Source organism: Chenopodium album, chromosome 2, assembly GCF_948465745.1.
Source record: "Chenopodium album chromosome 2, dcCheAlbu1.1, whole genome shotgun sequence".
NCBI classification, from domain to species: domain Eukaryota; kingdom Viridiplantae; phylum Streptophyta; class Magnoliopsida; order Caryophyllales; family Amaranthaceae; genus Chenopodium; species Chenopodium album.
The window spans coordinates 60,026,339-60,051,357 of record NC_137835.1 but is presented as its reverse complement, the minus strand read 5'-3'; the positions used below and the strand labels follow the sequence as shown (position 1 = coordinate 60,051,357).

The 25,019-nt window shown below is 35.2% G+C and overlaps 2 protein-coding genes across 2 annotated transcripts; both read left to right on the top strand.

Moving 5' to 3' along the window:
- Window positions 1–829: 829 nt before the first annotated feature.
- LOC145573702 (uncharacterized) lies at window positions 830–12,137 on the top strand. Its single transcript, XM_081631801.1, has 6 exons — window positions 830–1,516; window positions 1,673–2,030; window positions 2,223–2,608; window positions 2,758–3,252; window positions 4,297–5,007; window positions 12,108–12,137. The coding sequence occupies exons 1-6, from the start codon at window positions 830–832 to the stop codon at window positions 12,135–12,137; spliced, it is 2,667 nt and encodes an 888-aa protein (XP_081487927.1).
- A 2,271-nt stretch (window positions 12,138–14,408) lies between these two features.
- Window positions 14,409–24,934, top strand: LOC145599102 (uncharacterized). Its single transcript, XM_081655517.1, has 14 exons — window positions 14,409–14,810; window positions 15,318–15,437; window positions 16,478–16,543; window positions 16,621–16,722; window positions 16,985–17,068; window positions 17,161–17,279; window positions 17,376–17,477; window positions 18,020–18,136; window positions 20,784–20,849; window positions 21,005–21,071; window positions 21,655–21,708; window positions 21,830–21,919; window positions 24,118–24,156; window positions 24,443–24,934. The coding sequence occupies exons 1-14, from the start codon at window positions 14,766–14,768 to the stop codon at window positions 24,557–24,559; spliced, it is 1,188 nt and encodes a 395-aa protein (XP_081511643.1). The 5' UTR covers window positions 14,409–14,765; the 3' UTR covers window positions 24,560–24,934.
- Window positions 24,935–25,019: the final 85 nt, after the last annotated feature.

Genomic DNA, 25,019 nt, shown 5'->3' with positions numbered 1-25,019 from the left:
AAAATTATCGCATCAAATGAAGATGACTTCAAATAAGGATATCTTCGACGGCATTCCCTAGCTTGCGGAGAGTTGTCACAAACAACTGGAGGTAATTTCGGGCGAAGTTGTCTTCGATCATATTCCCTTAGGCATGGAAGATGATCATAATGCGGATGGAGATTGTTTCAAGAGAAATAATCTTCGATAGTATTCCCTTGGACGTGGAATATTATCAATGCAGATGAGGATTTGTTTCAAGAGAAGCAATCTTCGATGATATTCCCTTAGACGTGGAATATTATCAATGCGGAGGAGGATCGTTTCAGGCGAAGCAGTCTTCTATATTGGAAGCAGTTACAAGCGTAGCGGTTTTCAAGCGGGATGACATTCTCTAGCTTGCAGGAGGTCATCAAAACAATCGGTTACTTCAGAGACGTGTGCTTGACGTTACAAGATACGCGTTTCTTAACTCTTTTATCTGTTTAACCAAATTCAGCCTCTAAATACGATTTTTGAGCAGTTTTTTATTCCAGGCAATTATTGAAATGCTAATCACCATTCCAAGCAACTTATCTCCAAAAACCATTTATAAACCGCAAGCGTCCAGGGGGATTATTTTTTTTTATTTTATTGTGATGCCTTATCAATTGATGGTTGGTTAGCAATCAATATTAATTGATAGAGCTACATTAAGGGAAATTTTAGCAATCGCTATCCCGAATTGTTAGCTTCACATTTTACTTTAGATGTTTAAAAGATTTGTTAATATATATGAGGGTGTTCGTCTTGAGAGCTAAACCTAGCCATTTCTAATAGTCATCCTTGTCCTATATTCAGGAGAAACCAAATGGCAGGGGGACGAAGTTCAGGTAGTGGTGGAAATGATTTGAATGCTGTAGTGAGACAATTGGCAGCGGTTGCCCAACAATTGGCAAGGAACTCAACTGGTAAAGGGGATGCTCAAGGGGAGCTCTTTAAAAAGGTGGCGCAAAGCAAGCCACCAACCTATCAGGGCGAGCCTGATCCTGTGGTGTTGGAAAACTGGTTAAGGGAATTTGAGAAACTTTTTGGAGCTGTGGGGTGCCCTGAAAACTCCAAAGTAGGTTGTGCTACCTACTATCTGAGGGGTGAAGCTGACCTTTGGTGGCAACAAAATGAGGCTACCATTAGAGCGTTACCTGGGTTCAACTGGACCAAATTCCAAGAAAAAGTGAGAGACAAGTTATATCCTAGCTTTTTGCAGAAGCAGAAGGCTGAGGAATTTTCAAACCTTAGAATGGATAAGATGACAGTTACGGAATATTACACTAAGTTTATTGAGTTGTTCCGTTTTGCTGAAGGATCCGTCTCCACGGAGAAAGCAAAAGCTAGGAAGTTTGAGAGTGGGTTAACTACTGATCTGCAGTTGAAGCTGTGCGGGAAGGTATTTGAGACCCTGGATGAAGTATATGGAAGGGCCGCACACCTTTATGCTCTGAAAGGAAAGAATAAGAAGGAGCTAGCTGAGATAGAAGGGAGAGAGAAGAGGAAGGAAGTGGGACAAGTTTCTGGAAACCAACAGGGAAACCAGAATGGTTTTAAGAAGCAGAAGTACCACCATAACAATAATTTCCCCAATAATAATAATTTCCAAAATAATAACCGCCAAGGGGGACGTAGCAACAATGGAGGGGCTAGAAACAATAACCAGGGGAATAATAAGAATGGAAGGTCTTACTACTGTAAGAGGTGTAAGAACAATCACCCTGGGAGGGATTGTGAAGGCAATTTGGTTGCTTGTCGCGCTTGCAACAAACTGGGGCATAGGGAGTACGAGTGTTACTCCAAGAATGCTAATGGAAATAAACAGAACAACTATAACTCGGGAGGAAACCAGAAGAATTTCCAGGGGAACAACAACAATTTTTCTGGGAATAAGGGAGTGCAACAAAATGGGGCGAGAAACAGTAACACCAACAATGGTAACAACCAACAAAAGGGAGGAACTGCAGGGAAACTGAATGTTTTGAGTAGGCACGAGGCAGAGGCCACGAAAGATGTTATCACTGGTACTTTTTCTATTAACTCTATTCCTGTTAAAGTATTGTTTGATTCTGGTGCAACTTTCTCTTTTGTTTCTAAGGGTATTGTTTCAAAACTTAGGGACTGCTTAAAAATAGTAGAGGCAGTAGATTTACCTATAACCATCCCGACAGGTGGGGTAGTGAATTGTACCAAAACTTTTAGAAACGTGCCTTTAGAAATAGAGGGAAAGATATTTCCGTCTGACCTTATCGAGTTTGGGCTGAGCGACTTTGACCTTATCTTGGGGATGGACTGGCTAAGCAAGTATAATGCTAAGATTAGTTGTAGATCACAGAAAGTGAAGATGATCACAAATGGAAATGAATCAGTGACTTACTGGATGGATGGTAAAACAAAGTGTCCAAGGATAATATCAGTGTTAAAATTAGCAAAGTACATGAAGAAGGGACATCCAATATACTTCTGCAGCGTTAGGGATATGAACCATGAACAGGTGGCAAATCCAGAAAACATAGAAGTGGTCAACGAATTTCTGGATGTGTTTCCGGAAGAGATCCCTGGGATGCCACCTAAAAGGGCGATCGATTTTACCATAGATTTGGTACCCGGAACAGCCCCAATATCCAAGGCACCATATAGAATGGCACCTGCAGAAATGAGTGAACTAAAGGATCAGTTACAAGATTTGTTGGACAAAGGGTACATTAGACCAAGTGCCTCCCTTGGGGAGCACCAGTTCTATTTGTGAAGAAAAAGGATGGAAGCATGAGACTGTGCATTGATTACAGGGAATTAAATAAGGTGACCATAAAGAATAAGTATCCCTTACCAAGGATAGATGATCTGTTTGACCAACTAAAGGGTGCCACAGTGTTTTCGAAAATTGACTTGAGGTCTGGATATCACCAATTGAGAATTGCCGATGAGGACATTCCTAAGACGACATTTAGGACAAGATATGGACACTACGAATTTACAGTTATGCCTTTCGGATTGACGAATGCTCCAACAATCTTTATGGATTTGATGAATAGAGTGTTTCATCAATTAATGGATAAGTTTGTAGTGGTGTTCATAGATGACATTTTGGTATACTCAAAGGACAAAGAAGAGCATGCAGAACATCTAAGGACAATTCTGCAAACATTGAGAGAAAACCATCTTTATGCAAAATTCTCTAAGTGTGAGTTTTGGTTGGAGAAGGTAGCATTCTTAGGACACTTTGTGTCCAAGGACGGGGTAGAGGTAGACCCAGCCAAAATAGAAGCTGTTAAGAGCTGGCCGACACCCAAAATAGTATCTGATGTGAGAAGTTTCTTAGGTTTAGCAGGGTATTATAGGCGTTTTGTTAAGGATTTTTCCAAGATTGCTAAACCTATGACTACTCTAAAGAAGGACAAGAAGTTTGAATGGGATGAAAAATGTGAAGAGGCGTTCCAACTCTTAAAACACAAATTAGTTACAGCACCAGTGCTTACACTTCCAGATGATAGTGGACTGTATGATGTATATAGTGATGCATCAAAGAATGGCTTGGGGTGTGTGCTTATGAAAAATGGAAAGGTGATTGCATACGCATCAAGGCAGCTAAAAACACACGAGGTAAACTATCCAACTCATGACTTGGAATTAGCCGCCATCATTTTTGCACTGAAAATTTGGCGCCATTATTTGTATGGAGTGAAATGTAGAATTTACACAGACCACAAGAGCTTAAAGTACATTTTCACCCAAAAGGATTTGAACTCTCGTCAAAGGAGGTGGCTAGAGTATACGACGGATTACGATCTAGACATACAATACCACGAAGGGAAGGCAAATGTGGTTGCGGATGCTCTAAGTCGTAAAACTAGTCATGGATTAAACTCGCTAGTAGTAGCTAATGAGTTATGCAGAGAAATGGCGAAATTGAATTTAGAAGTCGTGGAATGGGGAGTACCAGCAGGTATTCTTGTGAACCTGAGTATCCAACCAACAATATTCGACGTGATTTGACAGAACCAAGAAGGGGATGTAAAGTTGGATAGGATTCGTGAGAAAATTAAGCAAGGAAAAGCTATAGACTTCAAAATTCACGAAGATGGGAGCTTGAGGTACAAAGGTTGATGGTGTGTACCACAGAAATGTGAGGAAGTGAAGAAAAAGTTGATGGAAGAAGGACACAACACACCTTACTCAGTACACCCGGGAGGAGACAAGTTATATAAGGATTTGAAGAAGATGTTTTGGTGGCCTAGGATGAAAAAGGAGGTTGCTGAATTTGTAGCAAAGTGTTTAACATGTAAGAAGGTGAAAATAGAGCACAAGAGGCCTCAAGGGACTGTACAATCATTAGAAATCCCAGGATGGAAGTGGGATTGCATTTCAATGGATTTCGTGACTGGCTTACCTAAGTCAAGGTGTGGAAATGACACCATTTGGGTAGTGGTGGACAGACTTATGAAATCGGCAGTGTTTATACCAATGAAGGAAACTTGGAAAATGGAGCAACTTGCTAAGGCTTACATCAAGCATGTAGTAAGGTTACATGGAGTTCCAAAAGATATTGTTTCTGATAGGGATTCCAGGTTTCTCTCAAAATTCTGGAAAAGTGTTCAGGAAAATTTTGGTACCATACTTAAGATGAGTACAACATTTCACCCTGCCACAGATGGGCAAACCGAAAGAACCATCCAAACCTTGGAGGACATGTTGAGAGCTTGTGTAATAGACTTCCATGGAAGTTGGGAAGACAGTTTGGATTTAATTGAGTTTTTCTATAATAATAGTTACCACGCAAGCATAGGAATGGCACCATTCGAGGCTTTATATGGGAGAAAATGTAGAAGTCCAATTTGTTGGAACGACATTAGTGAAACTATGATTCTTGGGCCTCAATTGATTGAGGACACAGTCAAGCAAGTAAGAGAAATCCAATCTAAAATCCAAGCAGCTCAAGATCGCCAAAAGAGTTATGCAGACTTAAAGCGAAGAGAAGAAGAATTTAAAATCGGCGATAAGGTGTTACTAAAAGTTTCACCGATGAAAGGAGTGATGAGATTTGGGAAGAAAGGAAAGCTCAGTCCAAAATACATCGGTCCATATGAAATACTACAAAGAGTAGGCAAAGTAGCTTATAGGTTAGCCTTACCTATGGAGCTTAGTAAAGTACATGGCGTATTTCATGTGTCCCAATTGAGAAGGTACATCCCCGATAAATCCCATGTGCTACGACCCGAAACCATCGAGTTAGATCAAAGTTTAACTTATGAAGAAAGACCTGTCAAGATTCTTGACAGTAAAGTGCGTAGTACACGCAACAAGAACGTTAAGATTATAAAAGTACTTTGGTCTAACCAAGAATATGAGGAAGCCACCTGGGAGGCAGAGGATGAAATGAAAAAGAAATACCCAGAGTTGTTTCAGGTATGTAGAGTTACGGGGGCGTAACTCGTTTTCTTTAAGGGGGGGTAGAATGCGGTAGAATTTCGCGCTTTTTCCCTATATTTCAGTTATTTTTGTGCTCTTTGCACGAATTTAAACAAGTATTTCGAGTATTTATGCTCTCAAAGAGACATAAAACAGTAAAGGAGTGACAAAAAGTACAACAATACTATACATATTAAGGAAAAAGGTTTAAATTTCGTTCCCCAAGTTTCGGGACGAAACTTTTTTTAAGGGGGGTAGACTGTAATACCCCGTATTTTTATACGCATTTTATTTAAAGTATGTATTTTTTAAAGTATTTAAATGGTTGTAATTATTTTAATTAAAGTATTTTAATTAATATTATTATTAAAGGAAAGTTTATTTAATTATTTTATTTAAAAGTTGGGGTTTTATTTTAGGAAAGTTTAATTTTCAACAAGTTTTATTAGGGAAGGAATTAGGAAAACCTAGAAGAGGGTTAGTAGAGAAGGGGTATAAATATCCCACTTATGAGGCAAATCAAACTTTGCCCAGAGTGGAGAAAACCCAAGGTAAACTTCTCTCTCTCTCTTCCTTATTTTTTTTCCTTTTTCTTTTTCCCCCTTCCCCTTAAACTTTCGGCTGCCCTCCCTCACCACCGCTGCCAGCCACCGGCAGGCTGGTGGCCGCCGCTGCCAGCAGGCGCAAGCCGCCGGCAGCAAGCAGCCGCCGCCGCCAGCAGCCGGCAGCCGGTGGTGGCTGCCGCCCTTCTTCCCCTTTCCCCTTTTTTTTCGAACCTTATATAAAAAAAAAAAAAATTGAAGCTTTCTTGTTTTAATTGAATCTATTCTTGGATCTAAATATAAATTATGAGTTTGGGGGTTTAATTTTGATGTTTGATAATTGTAATTGTATGAATTAATTTTCAGATTTGGTTTTTAATTAAAAAGCCCCAATTTTTGAAACCCTAGGTCCTTGATTTATGAAAATTATGAAAGCATATGAGGAATTAATGTTTAGATCTTCAATTTAAGTGTTTTAAGACTAAATTACAGCAAGTTTTAATTAGAAATAAAGTGCTGGAATTTTATGTAGAGCACTTAATATTATGTTTTTGAAGGAAATTTAAATTACCCATTAAGTTGGACTTAATTAGAGTGTTTTAAATATAATTTCAACTTATTCAAATTATTTTAAGAGGGGTTTTAGGATAGTATATATTGCTGGAAATTTGTTTAGAGTGGGTTTTAATGCTCTATTATAATTTTAATGTGTAGGAGACTTCGAAGTGAGCAATTTTTACTAGTCGTGATGATTTTAAGATCGTATTCAAGGTACGTTCGCGTACTTAGCATATTTTGATGATGTAGAATCATGCTAGGTTTAATTTCAATCAATTACAAGTAGTATCATGCTAAGGTTTATGTATTGAATCGTGAATTATTGGTGTTGGTGATTGAATTGTGAAGCATGAATTACTTGTGATGGTTTATGGATTGGAAAATTATATTTTGGCATGATTATATGGACTACATATTTATTTATGGCATGATAGAGAGCATGTTTAATTAAACTAATTGTTTAATTATGTTTGGAATATTGAAAGGAAATTTTATTATGGTTCATATAATTTTTATTCATGCTTTAAGCATGAGAAAGGAGCTATATAAGTGTCTATGTACACAAGGAATAAATTGTATGTTGGTGCCTTTGTGCACTTAAGGTGTTTAAACACCGAGGTATAGGATTGTTGGCGCTTTATGCGTTTAAGGTGTCTTCGACACTGAGGTAGAATTAAAAAGGGTTCAACATTAAATATTATGTGGTCACTAATTATTCAAGAATTAAATTGGTATATTTGTTTGATTGAATAATTATTGTTGATTGACTTATTATGCCTTGAGAGTCATCACCAAGTCTAATAATATGTAAATAACGTAAAGTGAAAGAGATTACGCACCAAAAATCTTGGAACGTATATACCTTGAGTATGAACATATGGGGGGAGTTATGTGACTTTATATTTGATCATAACTTCTAACGGAGTACAGGACGCTGTATATTCCTTTTTTTTATGCGTTGGAATTCCGCCACCTATGTGTGGCACAGGTTTGTTGCTGGCACGGTTAGCTCCCGTGTCAGTTAACCCCAATTTATTGGGATAGGATTAGTTGGAAACCCGTTCGATGCGTAATCAACGCTAAATGAATTATTTAGTGTCTAGTTAAAGTGTCTTGTTGATTGTTGTGTGTGCTTGTAAACAGGTGCAATGAGGTAAGTGTGTGTGATGATAGGAGAATGCATGTTATTGTGTTTAATTACGCTTATGTACTCAGCTTTGCTGATTGTGTGTGTTGTTTGTGTTTGGCCATGTCTTTATCTTGGCCCTACGGTGATCCATTTTAATGGAGAGTAGTGGGGGCAAGTAGAGATACACTTTTCAGGTATTGAAGCATGTTCATGACGGGGCATGAGTGAAGAGAGAATCATGCTAGCTTCTATTAGAATATGATGTGTTTTATGCATTGAATATTTTATTATATTACTTTATGGACTAACACAAAAGATTGGTTGTTTCGGTTTTGAATAAGGGCCTTAAATGGTTCCAAGTTGTAGTGGATTTTAATTGGCTTTGGTTTTGTTGATTTTCAACTTTATTTTCGTTGGTTTGGTTTTTAAATTGTGTTATTTAAATAGTTTTGGTTTTCAAGTCTTCCGCTGTGTATCTTTGATAGTTGCCTTAGCCGTTTTCACGGTGGCGGTAATGTCTTAGATATTCCTAAAACGTATTTTAAAAGGAGTAAAGTGTGCATTTAAAGGAAAGGAATTTCTAGGGTGTTACATGGATTGTTACGTGGCATTGACAACTTTCCCTAAATCAGATTGTCATACATCATACAAGAGTTGTGTTGGAAACTATTCCCAAAGAAAAGAGGATTGTCATCACAGCAAAAGGCACCGACGTACAGGTTCAAAGCAACAGAAGCGCCGACATACAGGCATAGCGGAAGCAAAGTTCAGGCGAACTTTTAAAGATCGACAGGTGTGGGTCTTCGGTAATTTCCTTAGAAAAATTATCGCATCAAATGAAGATGACTTCAAATAAGGATATCTTCGACGGCATTCCCTAGCTTGCGGAGAGTTGTCACAAACAACTGGAGGTAATTTCGGGCGAAGTTGTCTTCGATCATATTCCCTTAGGCATGGAAGATGATCATAATGCGGATGGAGATTGTTTCAAGAGAAATAATCTTCGATAGTATTCCCTTGGACGTGGAATATTATCAATGCAGATGAGGATTTGTTTCAAGAGAAGCAATCTTCGATGATATTCCCTTAGACGTGGAATATTATCAATGCGGAGGAGGATCGTTTCAGGCGAAGCAGTCTTCTATATTGGAAGCAGTTACAAGCGTAGCGGTTTTCAAGCGGGATGGAATTCTCTAGCTTGCAGGAGGTCATCAAAACAATCGGTTACTTCAGAGACGTGTGCTCGACGGTGCAAGATACGCGTTTCTTAACTCTTTTATCTGTTTAAGTAATGCTAGTTTTGCAGGTATCGGCGTTACAAGAATGATTTAGGATCGCAGAACGTTCTGAATCATTCTCCGTCCCTATCGATTCTTTGACTTTCGTTTTCGAAACTTGCGTTTCTCCAAACTCAGTCAAAGTGGGGGCTTCTGTAGACACCCATTTGTGTCTCCCCAAAACCAAACCCAGTGATGAGTACCTTTCACGTCGAATCATAATCGAATGAAGTGAAAGTGTGAAAAGTCTAGTGTTGCGGATAGTTTTAATTTCTTTTCTCTTCTCTCTGTTTTTTAAAACTTATTTTAAGAAAATAGTCAATCCAGTTTGGTTGGTCCATGATATGGGTCCAATAATGGTTTAGTTGGATGGGGCTTGACAAGAGCTTTCCAACGATATATTATAAGCCCAATTCCGATGAATATCGAGGAAGTTATGGCCAAAATACTAAACTGGGCCCGATTTGGTTTTTATATGCGGCCCAATGATCTAGAGGAGGGCCTATTATTAATTATCATTCCTAAAGCTATTAGGATTGATTATAGTCTTTTAGAATACTCTAGAAGGTTCTTTTAAATCCTAATGGAGTTAGGATTGATAATTATGTTTTAAAGAGTTTGAAATTGAATAAAACTACTCCTTTTAAGAATCCTTGTTTTGTACGAAGTGGAATATATTCAGATTTTATTTTCGTGCCTCATAATATTTATCCAAATTTTATATGGTTGGATAGATCTTGAATTTATCTTTCCAATGATATATTATAATATTAAATCCGAGTTATAATGAAAAAGATATGAATGAGACATGAAACTTTATCCAAAACTGACACCCTTCCACTATTTTGGCCATATCTTTTTATATACAAATTATTTTAATCTGATTCTAATTGGGTTGGAAAGTATACTTTAATAGCTTTCTAACGACATATTATAAGCCTTATTTGGACTTCCGAATCAAAAGATATGATAAAAACAAAAACGCATGAATTTCTGAAATCAGCGCCTGGAACCAGGCCTGGCGTCTAGTGCTTGCCATTGGCGCCTGGCGCCAATTAGCTGGTGCTGGCGCCAGCTCTGTTTTGCGTGCGCCAATCTCGTTTTGTGTGCGCCAAGTGCTCTGTTTTGATATTTTATCTTTTTGGCTAATTTTCTCTATAAATATCGTATTAAAAACTCCGTTTTCATTCACCAATTTTCACGAATTCTCACCTACAATCAGTTTTCAATTCTCTCTTATTCTCTCTAATTCTTATTCTTTCATTCACCAACTCTCATCAAGATTTTCTTGATTATTCTCTCTCTCTCTCTCTTTTTAAACTTTGTGTTCTCATACAAAATTCCGCATTCGCAAGATCTAGAAACACCTAGCCATATTCAAAGTTGCCTTCGCCCTAGACGTGAAAGGTTTAATTTCTGAGGGTTTGGTCTCAAATTTCTATTTCAATTATTTAATTTAATTGTTTGTTTTATTATTTTCCTTGAAGTTACTAACGTGTGTATTTTGTTATTAGAAAGAGGTACGAGGCATCAAAGTAAGTGCTTTAATGGTTTTAATTGATTTATGATGTAGAAATCATGTTTAAATTGTTGTTATGATATTCCTAGTATCATGTCTAGGGTATTTTTAATATCAAATGTGATTACTATGATGCATTTTATTCTCTTCCTAATATTTATGATTGTTAGTATCATGTTAGGGCTAAAGATTTGATTTTTATTGCTTAGTGACATGCTAGGGTTTGTTATTAATCTTATTAGTATCATGCCTAGGATCTTGCTTTTTTTATTATGCTTTAACGTGAACATGATTATGATTATAATTGTTATGATTTATGATGATTATGAATATTATTATTTTGATGATGATTATTTTATTTATGATGATATTATTATTATTGTGATTACTATAATTATTATTCATTATTATTCATGATTGATTATTTATTATGTTGCTTGATACATATTATATTTATTTATTGCTTGATCACACCTTTTATGCATGTTAAAGGGAATTGGTACTTGTAATCACGCTTAATAAGATATTAATAATCTTGTTAGGGTTAATATGATTATAAATTCAAGTGATCGCCAATAATAGTTTAAATTATTTGTGCATTTAAATTCAACCAACATAGATAAACAGGTTTAGGTTAATCCTATTGATTGCATGTTAGTCAGAAAGCGCACATGAATACGATCAGAATAAAGTAGAGGTCTATTATTAGGGCAGGTTCAATCTCTTTTAGGTTGGATTTGTACCATCATCCCCGAACCCTTATTTGGTTCTAGACCTTATGGAGTTGACGATCTCTTGGATCGTTAAAGGGTGTAACCTTCATCCTATGAACGGTTTACAAGTTCCTAAAAAAACTTGTTGGCGACTCTTTTGCTCTATATTCTTCCCTTTTGGACGCCACCGTACTTTAGTGTATGATCACAGTGGGGTTCAAGCTAGGGGTTTAATGCTTGAAATTATTCCCTACACATATATTTTTCTACCTCCTTAATTATATATTGCAGGTTTGAATTTTTATGGTTTACAAATTGGCACGCTCGGTGGGACAATTTTCGCTCTTCAACTCCAATCTTCAAGTCTCAAAACTCGTAGATTTAATGGGGGCATACCAAATTTGCTTTCAAATTCTACAGGAAAATTTCGAGACCAAGTTGCATCCAATATCAAATCTCCACAATAGGTCTCGAGGGAGCATTTGTTGACACCAAAATTTTGTTAATTATTAGGTGTCAGATATATGTAAATAAGGAGATAAATATCAAAAAATATAAGATATTTATCTTCAGGATCTCGTAGATTATTTAATAGCTATCTTGCTTACCACTCTACGACACTCTAGAGAGTCGTCTTAAGGGTTTAATGAGGCTTGGATGGAATAAGTCACAAAGACCCCATCTTCTCCCTACTACCAAACATTGTAGGTATAAAGTATGGATTAAGCCGACAAGGCCCCGTACTATAAACAAATATCAAAACCTAGCCCTTTGGAGAAAGGAATCAAGACATCTACGAGAGTTGTAACCCCACAAATTATCAATAAAATAATTGTTCCCATATATTTTTCTACATCCTTAATTATATATTGCATGTTTGAATTTTTATGGTTTACAAATTTGTTCATTTTGCTGTTTGATTTGAGCATCTTTTTCCTCCCCATCTTTCTTCAGCTGTTCAAGGATACTGCTCATTTCAGCTAGTTGTTGTTCGACCGTCTTAGTATGTGTCACCATAACAACAACAAAATTAGGTTCAGGTGAACTCACAGTAAACTCATTCTCATGTCCTTCATATGAGTGATCGAAGGATGAGTTTGTGTGGATGACAAGCTCTAATGAACCAAACACAAGACTCTCATGTGGCTCATGAGTGGAGGACATGAGAGACCTCACTGAAGCAGTAAGACGAGCGCGACTTTTTTCGTGCTTTGATTGGGATTGACGCGGCACGCAAGCTTCTTGCGGAGGAGTCAACAACAGCTTGCTTCATCCATCTAGTAACGATGCCCTCATCAGTTTGGCTGTTAAGCATTTCAGCCAACTCAGCAGCCCTTTGTTGAGCTGTAGCGGAGATCCTTTTATCGACAGGGGTCTTTGAGGCCATTTCAAGTTTTTTTATTTATTTATTTATTTTATTTATAAACGTACGGAAACAGAGTTGAGAGGCAGAGATAGTCCCACCGGGCGTGCCAATTTGTAAACCATAAAAATTCAAACCTGCAATATATAATTAAGGAAGTAGAAAAATATATGGGAACAATTATTTTATTGATAATTTGTGGGGTTACAACTCTCGTAGATCTCTTGATTCCTCTCTCCAAAGGGATAGTTTTTTTATATTTGTTTATAGTACGGGGCCTTGTCGGCTTTATCCATACTTTATATCTACAATGTTTGGTAGTAGGGAGGAGATGGGGTCTTTGTGACTTATTCCATCTGAGCCTCATTAAACCCTAAAGACGACTCTCTTTATATAGAGTGTCGTAGAGTGGTAAGCAAGATAGCTATTAAATAATCTACGAGATCCTGAATATAAATATCTTATATTTTTTCCTTATTTACATATATCTGACACCTAATAATTAACAAAATTTCGGTGTCAACATGGGTATTTAAGTGATACTCCCTCCGTTTTTAAATACTTGCTCCATTTCTCCATGGCGGAGTTTTAGAAGAAATTGGAGAAAGTAATAAAATATGGAGGTAGTAGGTTGGTGGAAGAATAAAAAATTGTAAAAAATCAAAAGTAGTGGAGATAATTGAAGGAGAGAGAATATGAAATTAGTATTGTTGGGTCCAGTTAGTGAGAGAAATTAATTAAATATTAAAAAAAGCTTTCCAAATAAGAAAATGGAACAAGTATTTAAAAACGGTTGGAAAAGGAAAGTGGAGCAAGTATTTAAAAACGGAGGGAGTATACACAATCTTTCATACAAAAAAAAAAAAAAAAAAAAAGAAAAAAAATATCGAAACACCGTCCGGGTCACTAATAAATTCAAAACGTTAATCTCTTGTTAAACGTACTCCTTCGTACTCCGTATAATTTTATGGGGAGTACTAAATGCAGGATAATTTTACCTAAATGCAGAATAAGTTATTTTTTTTTAAAAAAATTATATTCCAATTTTGTCCTTGTTTTTACTTAATCCTTTACACTTTTTTTAAATGATTAAAATTAAATCATGTACACTCTAACTACATAATCATCCCAACTGTTTAATTTACAACCATACTCTTACGTATTCAATCTCGTATCCTATTTAATACGGAGTATTCAATACTATACAAATTCCTAGACAGTAATGAAATGCACTACGACATTTTTTTTGGGGAAAATTATGTGTTGTAATAGATGAACAATCAAACAACATAAAATTTCCATCTTATACGGCTAAGATTTTTAAAGGTCTCAAGTACCCCCCGACTAGGATTTCCGGGGGTCTTAAGTACCCCCCCGGCTATGATTTCCGGGGGTCTCCAATACCTCCCGGCTAAGATTTCTGGGGGTCTTCAGTTCCCCCCGGCTAAGATTTCCGGGAGTCTCTAGTACCCCCGAAAAACAAAGTTGGGGTACTTATAATGAAAAATTATAACAATTCAACAAAAAAAATTAAACGAAAAAAAAAACCTAAGACCGAATGGTTTATGAGCGGTGAACGACTTCTTCATCTCTAGGGCTCAGATTGAAGAATTTTAAGGGAAATGGTGGAATAAAATGAATTGCAAAAAAAAAAAAAAAATTATAAAAGAAAATGGTGACTGAAATTGTGAATGAAATGAAAAAAATTGGCAAGTATAATGAATTACAAAATACAAAATGTAAAAACAAAAGGCCTGGTGAAATGGCAAATCAGTTTTTGTACTTCATTGGGTACTTGCGAATTTTATTTACCATAAATAACACAAGTCACAAAACAATCCAATTTAGTACAGTAAGTTGAAAACAGTCATACTCAACATAACTCCCATTTACACAACATAACTCCCATTTTCTCTGTGTTCATACCCACGACGCAAACCCACCTCCACCTCCACCATCATCATAATTAATCATTCAAACAGCAGCCAGCACCACCAGCAAGCCGCTGCTGCTCACCGAAATGAAATTACAAGCATAATTCTTGTTTGTCTGAGCACCAATTTATTCCTTGCTGTTGCTTATTCGTACAGACAAACAAGAAAAAGAAGCATAATTAGTTATCCAATTCAATTGAATTATCCTACAACTTTTGAATATTCTTTACTTTACTTTTCTGGCCTGCCTTTCTCTATTCAATTCCCTTAGCCAAAATCGTAATCCAATAAAGTGTGCCATAAAAAGGGACTTTCATGTACATGTTCTTATCTTCTTCTACCATGAATTCCCCGTTTTCTGTAAGTTTCTCTCTCTGAATATTCTAATTTCTTGCTTTCTCTACTTTTTTTTTTTTTTTTCAACTAAATATTTTGGGTTTTTTTTTTTTTATAAACATTTATTCACTTGTTGGCAATTTCTAAAATAACTGTATGTACGAAGTTAAGTTTGGCAAACCGCTCTTTTTTTATTTTTTTTTAAATAGAGCTCAGAACTTTTCTAACAAAGATTTCCCTCAAATTTTGCTTATTCTGCTCACTTTTTTTAAAACATAATTTTGTTTCTCCCTTTTTATTTTTGTTTTGGTTTTTTAATTGTATTATACTACCATAATTTATCATTTTAATAGGTTTTTGTTTCAGAATTTTGTTTGTAGCACAATGAAAATCAGCTAGTTTCTTCTCAAAAAAAAAAAAAAAAAAATGTTTAAAATGAATATTACTACTATATTTTATTTCATTGTTATTTTATCTGATGGTTATTTATTTAGTTATGTTAATTTTTATTTTATTTTTTTTTAATTTCAGATTTCTGCATTCACAGACACAAAGAACAGATTATATTTGTATAGAGTCATCATAGGATTGTCTCTAATATGTTTAACTTACTTCATTGGAAGTGCTTTAATTGCAGAGGATTACAGAGAAGTAAGTATCTTCTTTACCAATAATTGATTTCATATTTGCATTCAATGTATTAGCAATTTGCAATTTTTCATGAAGTGATCAACTTAAAAAGTCTTTTTATTTTTTTATTTTTTATTTTTTATTTATTTTTTTTTTTTTAACTTTTAAGGAATTGTGTAATTTGTATGTGTTAGAGATAATATCGGAAAATATATGTGTGTTATATTTTCCGTATTGATCTTATTAGGAGAATAATATATTTAGGTTAATAATATCTTAACATATATTAAACCTAAATATATTATTCTCCTAATAAGATCAATACGGAAAATATATCAACAGTATGCTTGTTGAAGTTGAGGATATACCACAAAAGTCTATGATGGATGGTACTGTATGTTGTACAATCCCGGTGTAGTGTAGACTTGGCTGGATTGAAAATTGGAAATTTTATAATTAAGACCCCTAGACTAGACGAATTATGCTTGGACTTGGGACTTGGAACTTGGAACTTGGGAGGCGTTTGGAATTTTAACATGAATACTATTGCTTATTAAAGTTTGTTATTTGATTTTTTTGAAATGGTATTTATGGTTGATTGTTTGATACAATGACTATATTCAATTCACATATATATGTTGGGAAATTCTAATTAACCGAAATGCTGCTGATTAAAATTTTTAATTTCAATTTTCTAGATTGAGTATTGCCATAAAGTGAATTATGCTAATATTGTCACAACTACCGTCCTTAGAGCGGAAGACAGATTGTTGTTGTGGAAGATATTATTAGACAGCCCTGTATCGTGATCAGTCCCACAAAATTTTATGCAGTCGATGAAATATGCTAATTTGTCACAATACACAACTACCAAAAATGGATTTTATGTTAATGGTTTGACTTGTAGATTATGTTTTATCTATTATGAGCTTAAATTCTCTCTCATAGGCTTCTTTGTATTTCAGCCTACCGGATTAAATGGTTATTGGTTAAATGATATATAGTTTGAAGGTGCATAATTTCATATTTACGTATGGTAATTCTTAAGTCATTCATTGCAGAGAATATCAAAATGGCCAATGGAAGTGATGGGCACTGCACATAGTCCAAAATCTAGTTTCTGCAGGGTTAGTTGATTGATTATTGAACTTTTAGCTAGTTGAAACCTTAAAGTTAATATTATTGAAGTAGTTCCTTTTGTTAGAATCGATGTAGGCCTCCAGGAAGTGAGGCATTACCTGAGGGAATTGTTGTCCAGACATCCAACTTGGAATTGCGACCATTATGGGATTCTGACTTAGTCAAGGTATGCAGTTTCAATTACCTCATAGGCTCTAACTATGGTGCGTGTACAGTTTTCTCTGATTTATGTTAATCTAGGTCTAGTAATTGTCAGTTTGACCTGAGAAAGTCATGGTCATCATGTTATTATTTGCTAACTTGAGTCCCATATTGTCAAAGTGTTTTAACTGACCTTAAGACTATATCTAATTGAACTAAAAGATATAACCATATACTATTTGATGTTGCAAGTTAGTGTGCTAAACTGCATGATACGTGTATTTCAGGAGAAGCTGAAGCCTTCTTTGAACTTGTTGGCAATTGCAGTGGGAGCAAAGCAAAAGAAGATAGTAAATAAAATAGTTGAGAAGGTATGTAAATGCTTATGCTCTGGCCCCTTTTTATGTTCTCTGCTACTTGCTGTTTGTTGTGCTCCTCTTTAATGCTTATTATACTCGTCCAGTTTCTTTCCAGCGGTTTTGTTATAATGCTCTTTCATTATGATGGCATTGTGGATCAATGGAGTGATTTTAAGTGGAATAATCAAGTGATACATGTTTCTGCTAAGAACCAAACAAAATGGTAACTCTCATGATCAATAAATTTTGTTTTACTGGTGTACGCTATGTTCAGAAAGTTTGAGACAGGCCTCTACTTGCATATATTTCTGTGGTGTAGGTGGTTTGCCAAGCGTTTTTTGCATCCAGATATTGTGGCGGAGTACGACTATATTTTCCTTTGGGATGAGGACCTTGATGTAGCAAATTTCAATCCACAAAGGTAATCTTAACTTTTTTATGTATCATGCTTTTGTTTTATTACAGAACGTATGATTTTCTTTTGGACTGATATCTCTCAATTGTACTCCGTATAAAGTTTTGTTGGTAAGAAAATTTTTCTGAAAGAAAGCATGTAGGACATAGAAGTCTTTTCCCTTGGAATGTTTTATGTAGGATCCAAGCAGGCTATAAACACATAAAAGTGGTAGTAGAAATTTCTAAGTTCTTTTAGCCAGTTCTCACACGAAACTGATCATAGGCACCATAAGGCTGTGGGACATCTATGAGATGGTGTTTCTGATAAAAAATTTCCTTCATTTTCAAATGTTAGGGCAGTTTGCCAAGAGAGGAAGAAGGGGGGGGGGGGGGGGAGGTGTGGATGGGGATTGCAGAAGCAGAAAAGAGAGAGTTTTATCAGCGAGTTGCTACTGTATACCTATTGCATTTTGATCTTTTTCTGACAAATGGCTGATCTTAATTCTGGTTACTGAGATGTTGGACCAAGTTTACTTAGGTAAATAAGTGTTTTCAAATTTATTACAGGTACATCAACATTATAAAAAGTGAAGGACTAGAGATATCACAACCAGCACTTGATCCTGTTAAATCAGTGGTTCATCAATCTATTACTGTTCGCAGGAAGAAAGAAAGATTGCACAGGTAGGTAATGTAGCATGTTTATAGAATATTTCTCATTCTCATCAATCTGACCTGTCAAAAGTTTAATCACTACTAAAGTTATGAATATTCCAATATTACTCAATTCTCTGCATTTTTAGATTAACTCGTTAAAAAATTTCCATTTGTATAGTCATAAAGCTGTAAGCTTTGGATTGTATCTTAGCTTGTGTGTGCAAGTTTGGTTCAAATTGTAATAGGCCAATGAGCCACATAGGTATAAAGTGAGGATACATTTGCCACATAAGTGTAAATATTGTCATTCTTGTCAACAACTCAGTGGTGACACTTAGGTATAAATAGTTATAGATTGCTACACTAGAACTATATTTTTACTGGATTAGTGGACTGTATGCACTTGCTATGCATTGCTCTTTTAATCTAATTTCCACCCATTTGGTTTGCTTACATCCTATTTATTTCCAAAATCTGTTGTTATCCTCCTATCCCACAAAGTGTATATTATATTCCCTATATACAACAACAACAACAACAACAACACAGCCTTAGTTCCAAAATGATACATTGAATTCCCTATAATTTTCAAAAGTTTAGCCTCTATTTTGAGCTATGCTATCATTATTAAAATATTTGTTATAAGTGTAATACCTTTCAAATCCACAAAGTTCGAGAATCTTTATTTACATGCTGTTTATGTTTCAAAGTAAAATAGTTTATACAATTACCTAAGCTGGAAAAACCTTTTTCCATTTGTCAAAATATACTTTTAGAGGTTGAGCTCCATAGTAAAGGAAACCTGTAATTGAATTTGTGGCAAGCTAGTTGGATATGTTATCCACTGACAATGTTTTCCATTTCAAGTAATGCTGAGAAGGAGCTTTTAATTTCTAAGGTCCTCTCTTATAATCCAAAGGCTTCAAAATAAATTTCTCTTCCATCACAAAACATTATGTGAGTAAAGGGATTCTTGACTTCAGGGGCCTATCAGGTTTTATCATGCTGCAATTCATTATTATAATATAAGTTCTCTTCATTTCATAGAAAGTTTCATTTTTTTTTCCTTTTTGGTATCTCCAAATTGATTTCGATTTTCACAGCTTTGCCTTGTCATAACGGGGTTCATACTATTGTTTTGGCCTATTAGGCTAGTCCACACTAGAATTAGATATCATTTGTTTGGTTGAAGAATATTGTGAAATGAATGTTATTTGCCTCTTTGACTAGAAAGTGTATAAACTACCGGTTTGATTTGTAAGATTAATCGTACTGCATTTGTGTTTCTCCAAAGTCACAACACCCCTGGAATTTCGGTTTATCAGTAGGAAGAAAGACAGACAGACTTCTCTGCACTACAACTTTACCATTTCCATCACCCATACCCATCATCTCTGCCTCCACTTCTGCAACACCAATTCCCTGATCCAACATTTATACAGATAATATTAATGGGAATTGTAGAGCATAATCAATCTTGCATTCTGGATCGAATACGATAGAAATAAGTAGAAATAGTAAGTTTTACAACACACAAAGTAAAAGAAAATAATGTAAAAAAAAACTAAGAAAATTTTTGGGAAAAAAAAAAGATGAATAATAGCAAAGCGAAAAAGTAGATTTTGATTTTTTTTTTTTTTTTTTTTTTGTCTTGGGAGAGGGGGGGGGGGTGTTCGTAATTGTTTAACATGTTGCTAACTTTTACACCAATGTGGCTGATGGGTGCTAATGTTCCGAGGCGGACCTAGGAAGGCACAAGGGGTAGCATTGAAAAAAGAAAAAAGTTGATCAAAGGGACCTGTTATTATAAATAGGCGGTCTCTTTGATTTAGCCATAGCAAATTGACTGCACAGCTGTACTCCATACAAAAGCCCGTGCTTTTTGTTTCAAACTAAAAGAGACCTGTACACAACAAGTCTCTTGATTTTTTTGCTTCTTTAACTAGAAAAGACATGTTGTGTACACAACTGGTCTCTTAGAGTATTTTTTTCCCCTATTTTCCTTTTGCTTCTACTTTATGTGTGCATAATTATATTAATCATGTAGTCAACTTTTAAAGATATAATTCATAATATTTTTATTTTTATTTTTATTTATTTTTTTGAAACCTAATGATCAACTTATTATTTAAAAAAACTCCTTTATCTGATGAAATTCTTACCATTCTACTACACATACTTAATTTCAATACATATATATGTAAGTAATTTATTTACCTATTTAGTTTTATATATATGAGTAACGCAATAAAGAAAATTTATAATATAAGTACAAATTACCATATACAAAGTATTAATTTTTAAACTTGTGAATGATAGATACGTATTACATAGAAAGGTAATATTTTGAACATATAAAGTACTTTAAAAGTTGATCATTGTATTATATTGATAACTACTCGTATAATATAAATTATTTCATATCTGTAAAATAAAATTTATATACCAAATTAAATGTTTAAAATATAAAGACTGTATATAATAACTCATTCTAACCATTTTTTTTCTTCTTATTATTCAATGACTCAATGCTACCCCTAGTTAGAAATCCTGGATCTGTCACTGCTAATGTTTATACCATTTTGCCTCGTTGGTCAAGTGTAAAAATTAGGATGATATGCATTATGCATAGGTTGGACATACATTGAGTCTAAATTTTTTCCTTTGTGAGCAGGAGATATTACAAAACAAAAGGAAGCGGAAGGTGTGATGATAACAGCACAGCTCCGCCATGCACAGGGTAAGCATATTGGATTATGCAATATGGCTAGTATGAATGCAACTATTAGTATCAACTTGTAGTGTTATATGAAAAATGAATTGCTTTTGCATTATTGATGAGGAAGTGCAAAGATTTTTTTACTAAGTTTATCATTTTTGAAATTGCTGATGCAGCTGGGTGGAAATGATGGCACCAGCCTTCTCAAAAGCAGCTTGGCGATGTGTATGGTACATGGTCCAGGTATGCTTTCTGCTGGGATACCAAATTTCTGCATGGGGGAATTAGCAAATTCATTTGATACAATATATAAACTAAGATTATAGTTACGAACAAAAACTTTAACGAGCACATCTAAATCAAGATGTTAAAAATTATCATATCATTTATCAGTGCTTTTAGATTCGCTGTGGGAATAACACCAATAGTAAATAGTAACACTTTCTTGCTTTAAAATAAAAATATATTGCTACTAGCTTAAACAAGCTACCAACATGATTGAAAGAAATGTAAATACAAGCTTTATTTGAAGTTTAACACATGACGTTCAAAGTTTAATGTTTTCTTTTTATATTTTTTTTCTTTGCTAGTTTTGAATTGTTGTAGCTTGAAAAATATTATGTTGCAATCCAAGTTTCATTAATAAATACTTATTGTTTGAAATTCTCTAATTATACTTTTAAACACAACATTGCTTCTCTTGGAAGAGATAAATTGTGATTTACAACATAAAATTGATGTGATTAAATCTGTAGGTGGCATTGTTTTAATACCCCATCTAGTTTTTTCGGGTAATGAACTAAAACATAACTTTTATACTGTGCAGAATGATCTGATACATGCTTGGGGCTTGGATAGACAACTTGGTTATTGTGCACAGGTAACCAATTTTCTCCATCACCCATACCTCCTCCCATTTGGCATTTTTCTTTTCAGTTTTTACTTGATTTTCACTGATTTACTGTCGCTTGCTTGCTGATTATATTGGTTACGTATTTCAGGGTGATAGAACGAAGAAAGTCGGTGTTGTGGATTCCGAGTACATTGTTCATCTTGGACTTCCCACGCTTGGAGTCTTGGACCGAATCAAGGTGCATACTCTGTTTATTATAGTTTGCAGTTATTGCTCAAATTATCGCAAATATGAAAGCAATTTTGCTGCTTCTAACTGCAGTTTGTCTTCATTCTAGAATAATGAGATTACTTGGGTATGTTTATGCTTTGAATTTTTTTGGATTTTTCTAAGCTATGCCCCTAAGGTAGTGGAGTTTTTAAGGTGTACCCATGCTTTTTCAAATTTCTAAGTTGTGCCCCTCAACTCACTACCATTAATAAATGGTACCCTCCTTGGGACTTCCACGTCACCTAAAGTTAACTACTTCCTTTGTTTCAAGTTATGTGCAACAAACTTGGTTGCACAAACTCCAAGAAGAAATATCTTAATCAAGGATTAGAAAATAAGGTGTATGTGATTGATTGGATGAGAGAGAAACTGAAAAAGTAAACACCACTCAACCAACCCAACCCGAAACCGCGTCACCACAAACCCACCCCGTAGCCACTACAAACCCACCACGAAGCTTTCCCACACACAACCCGCAACCACACTCTCACCACTGCCAAAATTTGAAACCCCACCTTAACCATCCAAAACCCATCCCACCCAACTCACGACCACCACAAACCCACCCCACCCCCGAACACCGTAACCACTATCCACACCACAAAGCTACGCCGCACCCACCACCGCTCTTTTTTCCTCCCATCTTTCACCATTTTTGCTATAAGTTTTCAAGATCAATCTCAAATTCGCTTTTCTAGGGTTTCAATTTCGCCTTTCGAGAAAGAATGTCAGCTCTAACTAGGCAAGAGAAGGCGGCAGCGATGTTAACAAGGGGGAGGAGAAAATGCCGGCAACTCAGATGAGGAGGGGCAGCAGCGGCGACTCTTACGAGGAGAGATGATGACTTGATGTGGACGGTGGTGGTGGTGTGGTGGTTGTGAGAGAAGAGGGAATAGAGAGAAAACGTGGTGGTGATTGAGAAGGAGGAGAGAGAAAATGTGGTGGTGTTTGTGGTGGATGTGGTTGCATGTGAGGGAGGAGAGAGAATGTGGGTTAGGACTTTGATGATGGATGAATCAATTAAGGTTAATTAGTTAAAAACATATTATTTAATATGTTTAGTGAAGTTAAGTAAGAGTATATTGGTATTTTCATACAAAAAAATTTACTAAAAGAGGAAAGTTTGAGTTTGTTGCAGATAATATGTAACATCCGTTTTTGGAAAATGTTGCACATAATATGTAACGGAGGAAGTATAAATTTATTAAAAAGATGATAAAAGGTAAGGATATGATACGAAAAAGACATCTTAACCACAACCCTGATAACAAAAACTAAAGCCACGAAATCACAATATCAATTAACTTTTAAATAACTAATAAGGGTACATTTTAGTATTGATAAGAAGTTGAAGGGCACCGCTTAGAAACTTGAAAAAGCATGGGTACACCTTAGAAACTCAACTACCTTAGGGATATAGCTTAGAAAAACTCAATCTTTTTTATGTTTTCTTTTCAGTTACTAAACTAAATGGCATAACATTGTTCACTTGATCATTGATCTCTCTCCTTTTCTTGCACTGACCATATATACCTGATTATATTTTACTATTATTTGTTCAACCAATCTCATTTTATATGTTACATCAGTTTGTGCCTCTTGTAAGTTAGAATTTTTGTATTTATAGATCTACTCCAATGTTGTAAGCATCATCTCTCTCTCTCTCTCTCTCTCTCTCTTTTTATTTATTTATTTAATTTTTTTTTTTTTTGGTGCACAAAACCCATCACTAAAAATATGTAACTGCATAGTTGCATGTATAAGAAATCCAGAATTGCTTCACTTTGAAGATCCTTTTGGGATTTTATTGAGGTAATATATATTTCCTTACAATAGTTTAATTGCATTTTTATGCCTATTTGCTTGCCCACTTGGTAGTTTATGGATAACATAGACATTCTTGACTACTACTATTAGAAATATCTACTCGAATTGTTAACATTGCAATGAATGCATGCTCAAAAATCAAGGGAGAGAAAGCCAAGGCATTGTTCTCAATTTATTTCAATAATATCTCCATTTTGGATTAGTAGCACCACTTTGGTGAGCATATGATTTATGCAACGACTATTTATATTTAGTGGCTGGTGAATCTTCATATTAATATTCTTGTTCTGCTGATCAAATCCACCCTTCTTACAATCAGTTCATCTTTTTGATTTGCAGGAATCATCTGAGACCCTAAGAGTTGATAATAGACCTGCTGTAAGTTTTATCTTGTATTCATCATCTCATCCTGTCAAGTACAATTTTTGGATTCTATTAAATCGTTTGCTAATTATGTCTGAGCATCATTTTGATCTTCTTATAACATAACAGTTTGTTGTTTTCATTTCTTGAATTGGAATTTTTTGCTGTTTGACCTGTTAAAAGTAGAACTACTCCATTGATGAAATTTTCTAAATCAGATTCCCACTGTAACTAGAAAAAGATTTTCCCTACATTGCTCTCTAGTGTATATAGTAATACAGAGATTGTTCATAAATTGTAGGTGCGGAAACAGTCATTCATCGAAATGCAGGTGTTCAGTCAAAGATGGAATGATGCAGTGAAGAATTCTAAGTGTTGGATTGACATGTACAAACAAACTGATCAACAAAGCAACTGATGAGTCAATTTTGAGATACATACTGGTCATACAATGACAGCCAATACAAATCTACAAATGTATATGAATAGTTGTGCAGAACAGCAGAACAATCAAGAACTCCCATGGTCTTTACAATTGCAAGATTATACATATTTGTGCTGTGCCATTCTTTCTCGGCCATGCGTTATTTACTTACATATAATCGGCCATGTATATTAGAATCTAAATGGTCTACAGGGGTTAGACACTTGGCATCTAGGAATCCTTTTGTAAGCCAAGCTTATTTATGATTCTTTCTTGATTTCAAAGATGTAAATCCTATTTTCTATGTATGGAAGAGAAATTTTTTTCCTGTAACTTCAGACAATATAGTGTTCCCCTCCTGTGCGAGAACGTATCTTTGATTGAATAGGGTTAATAAGTTCAAATAAGATAATGTATGGATGCATTAGTTCGGATAAGATAATAGTTAATAAAT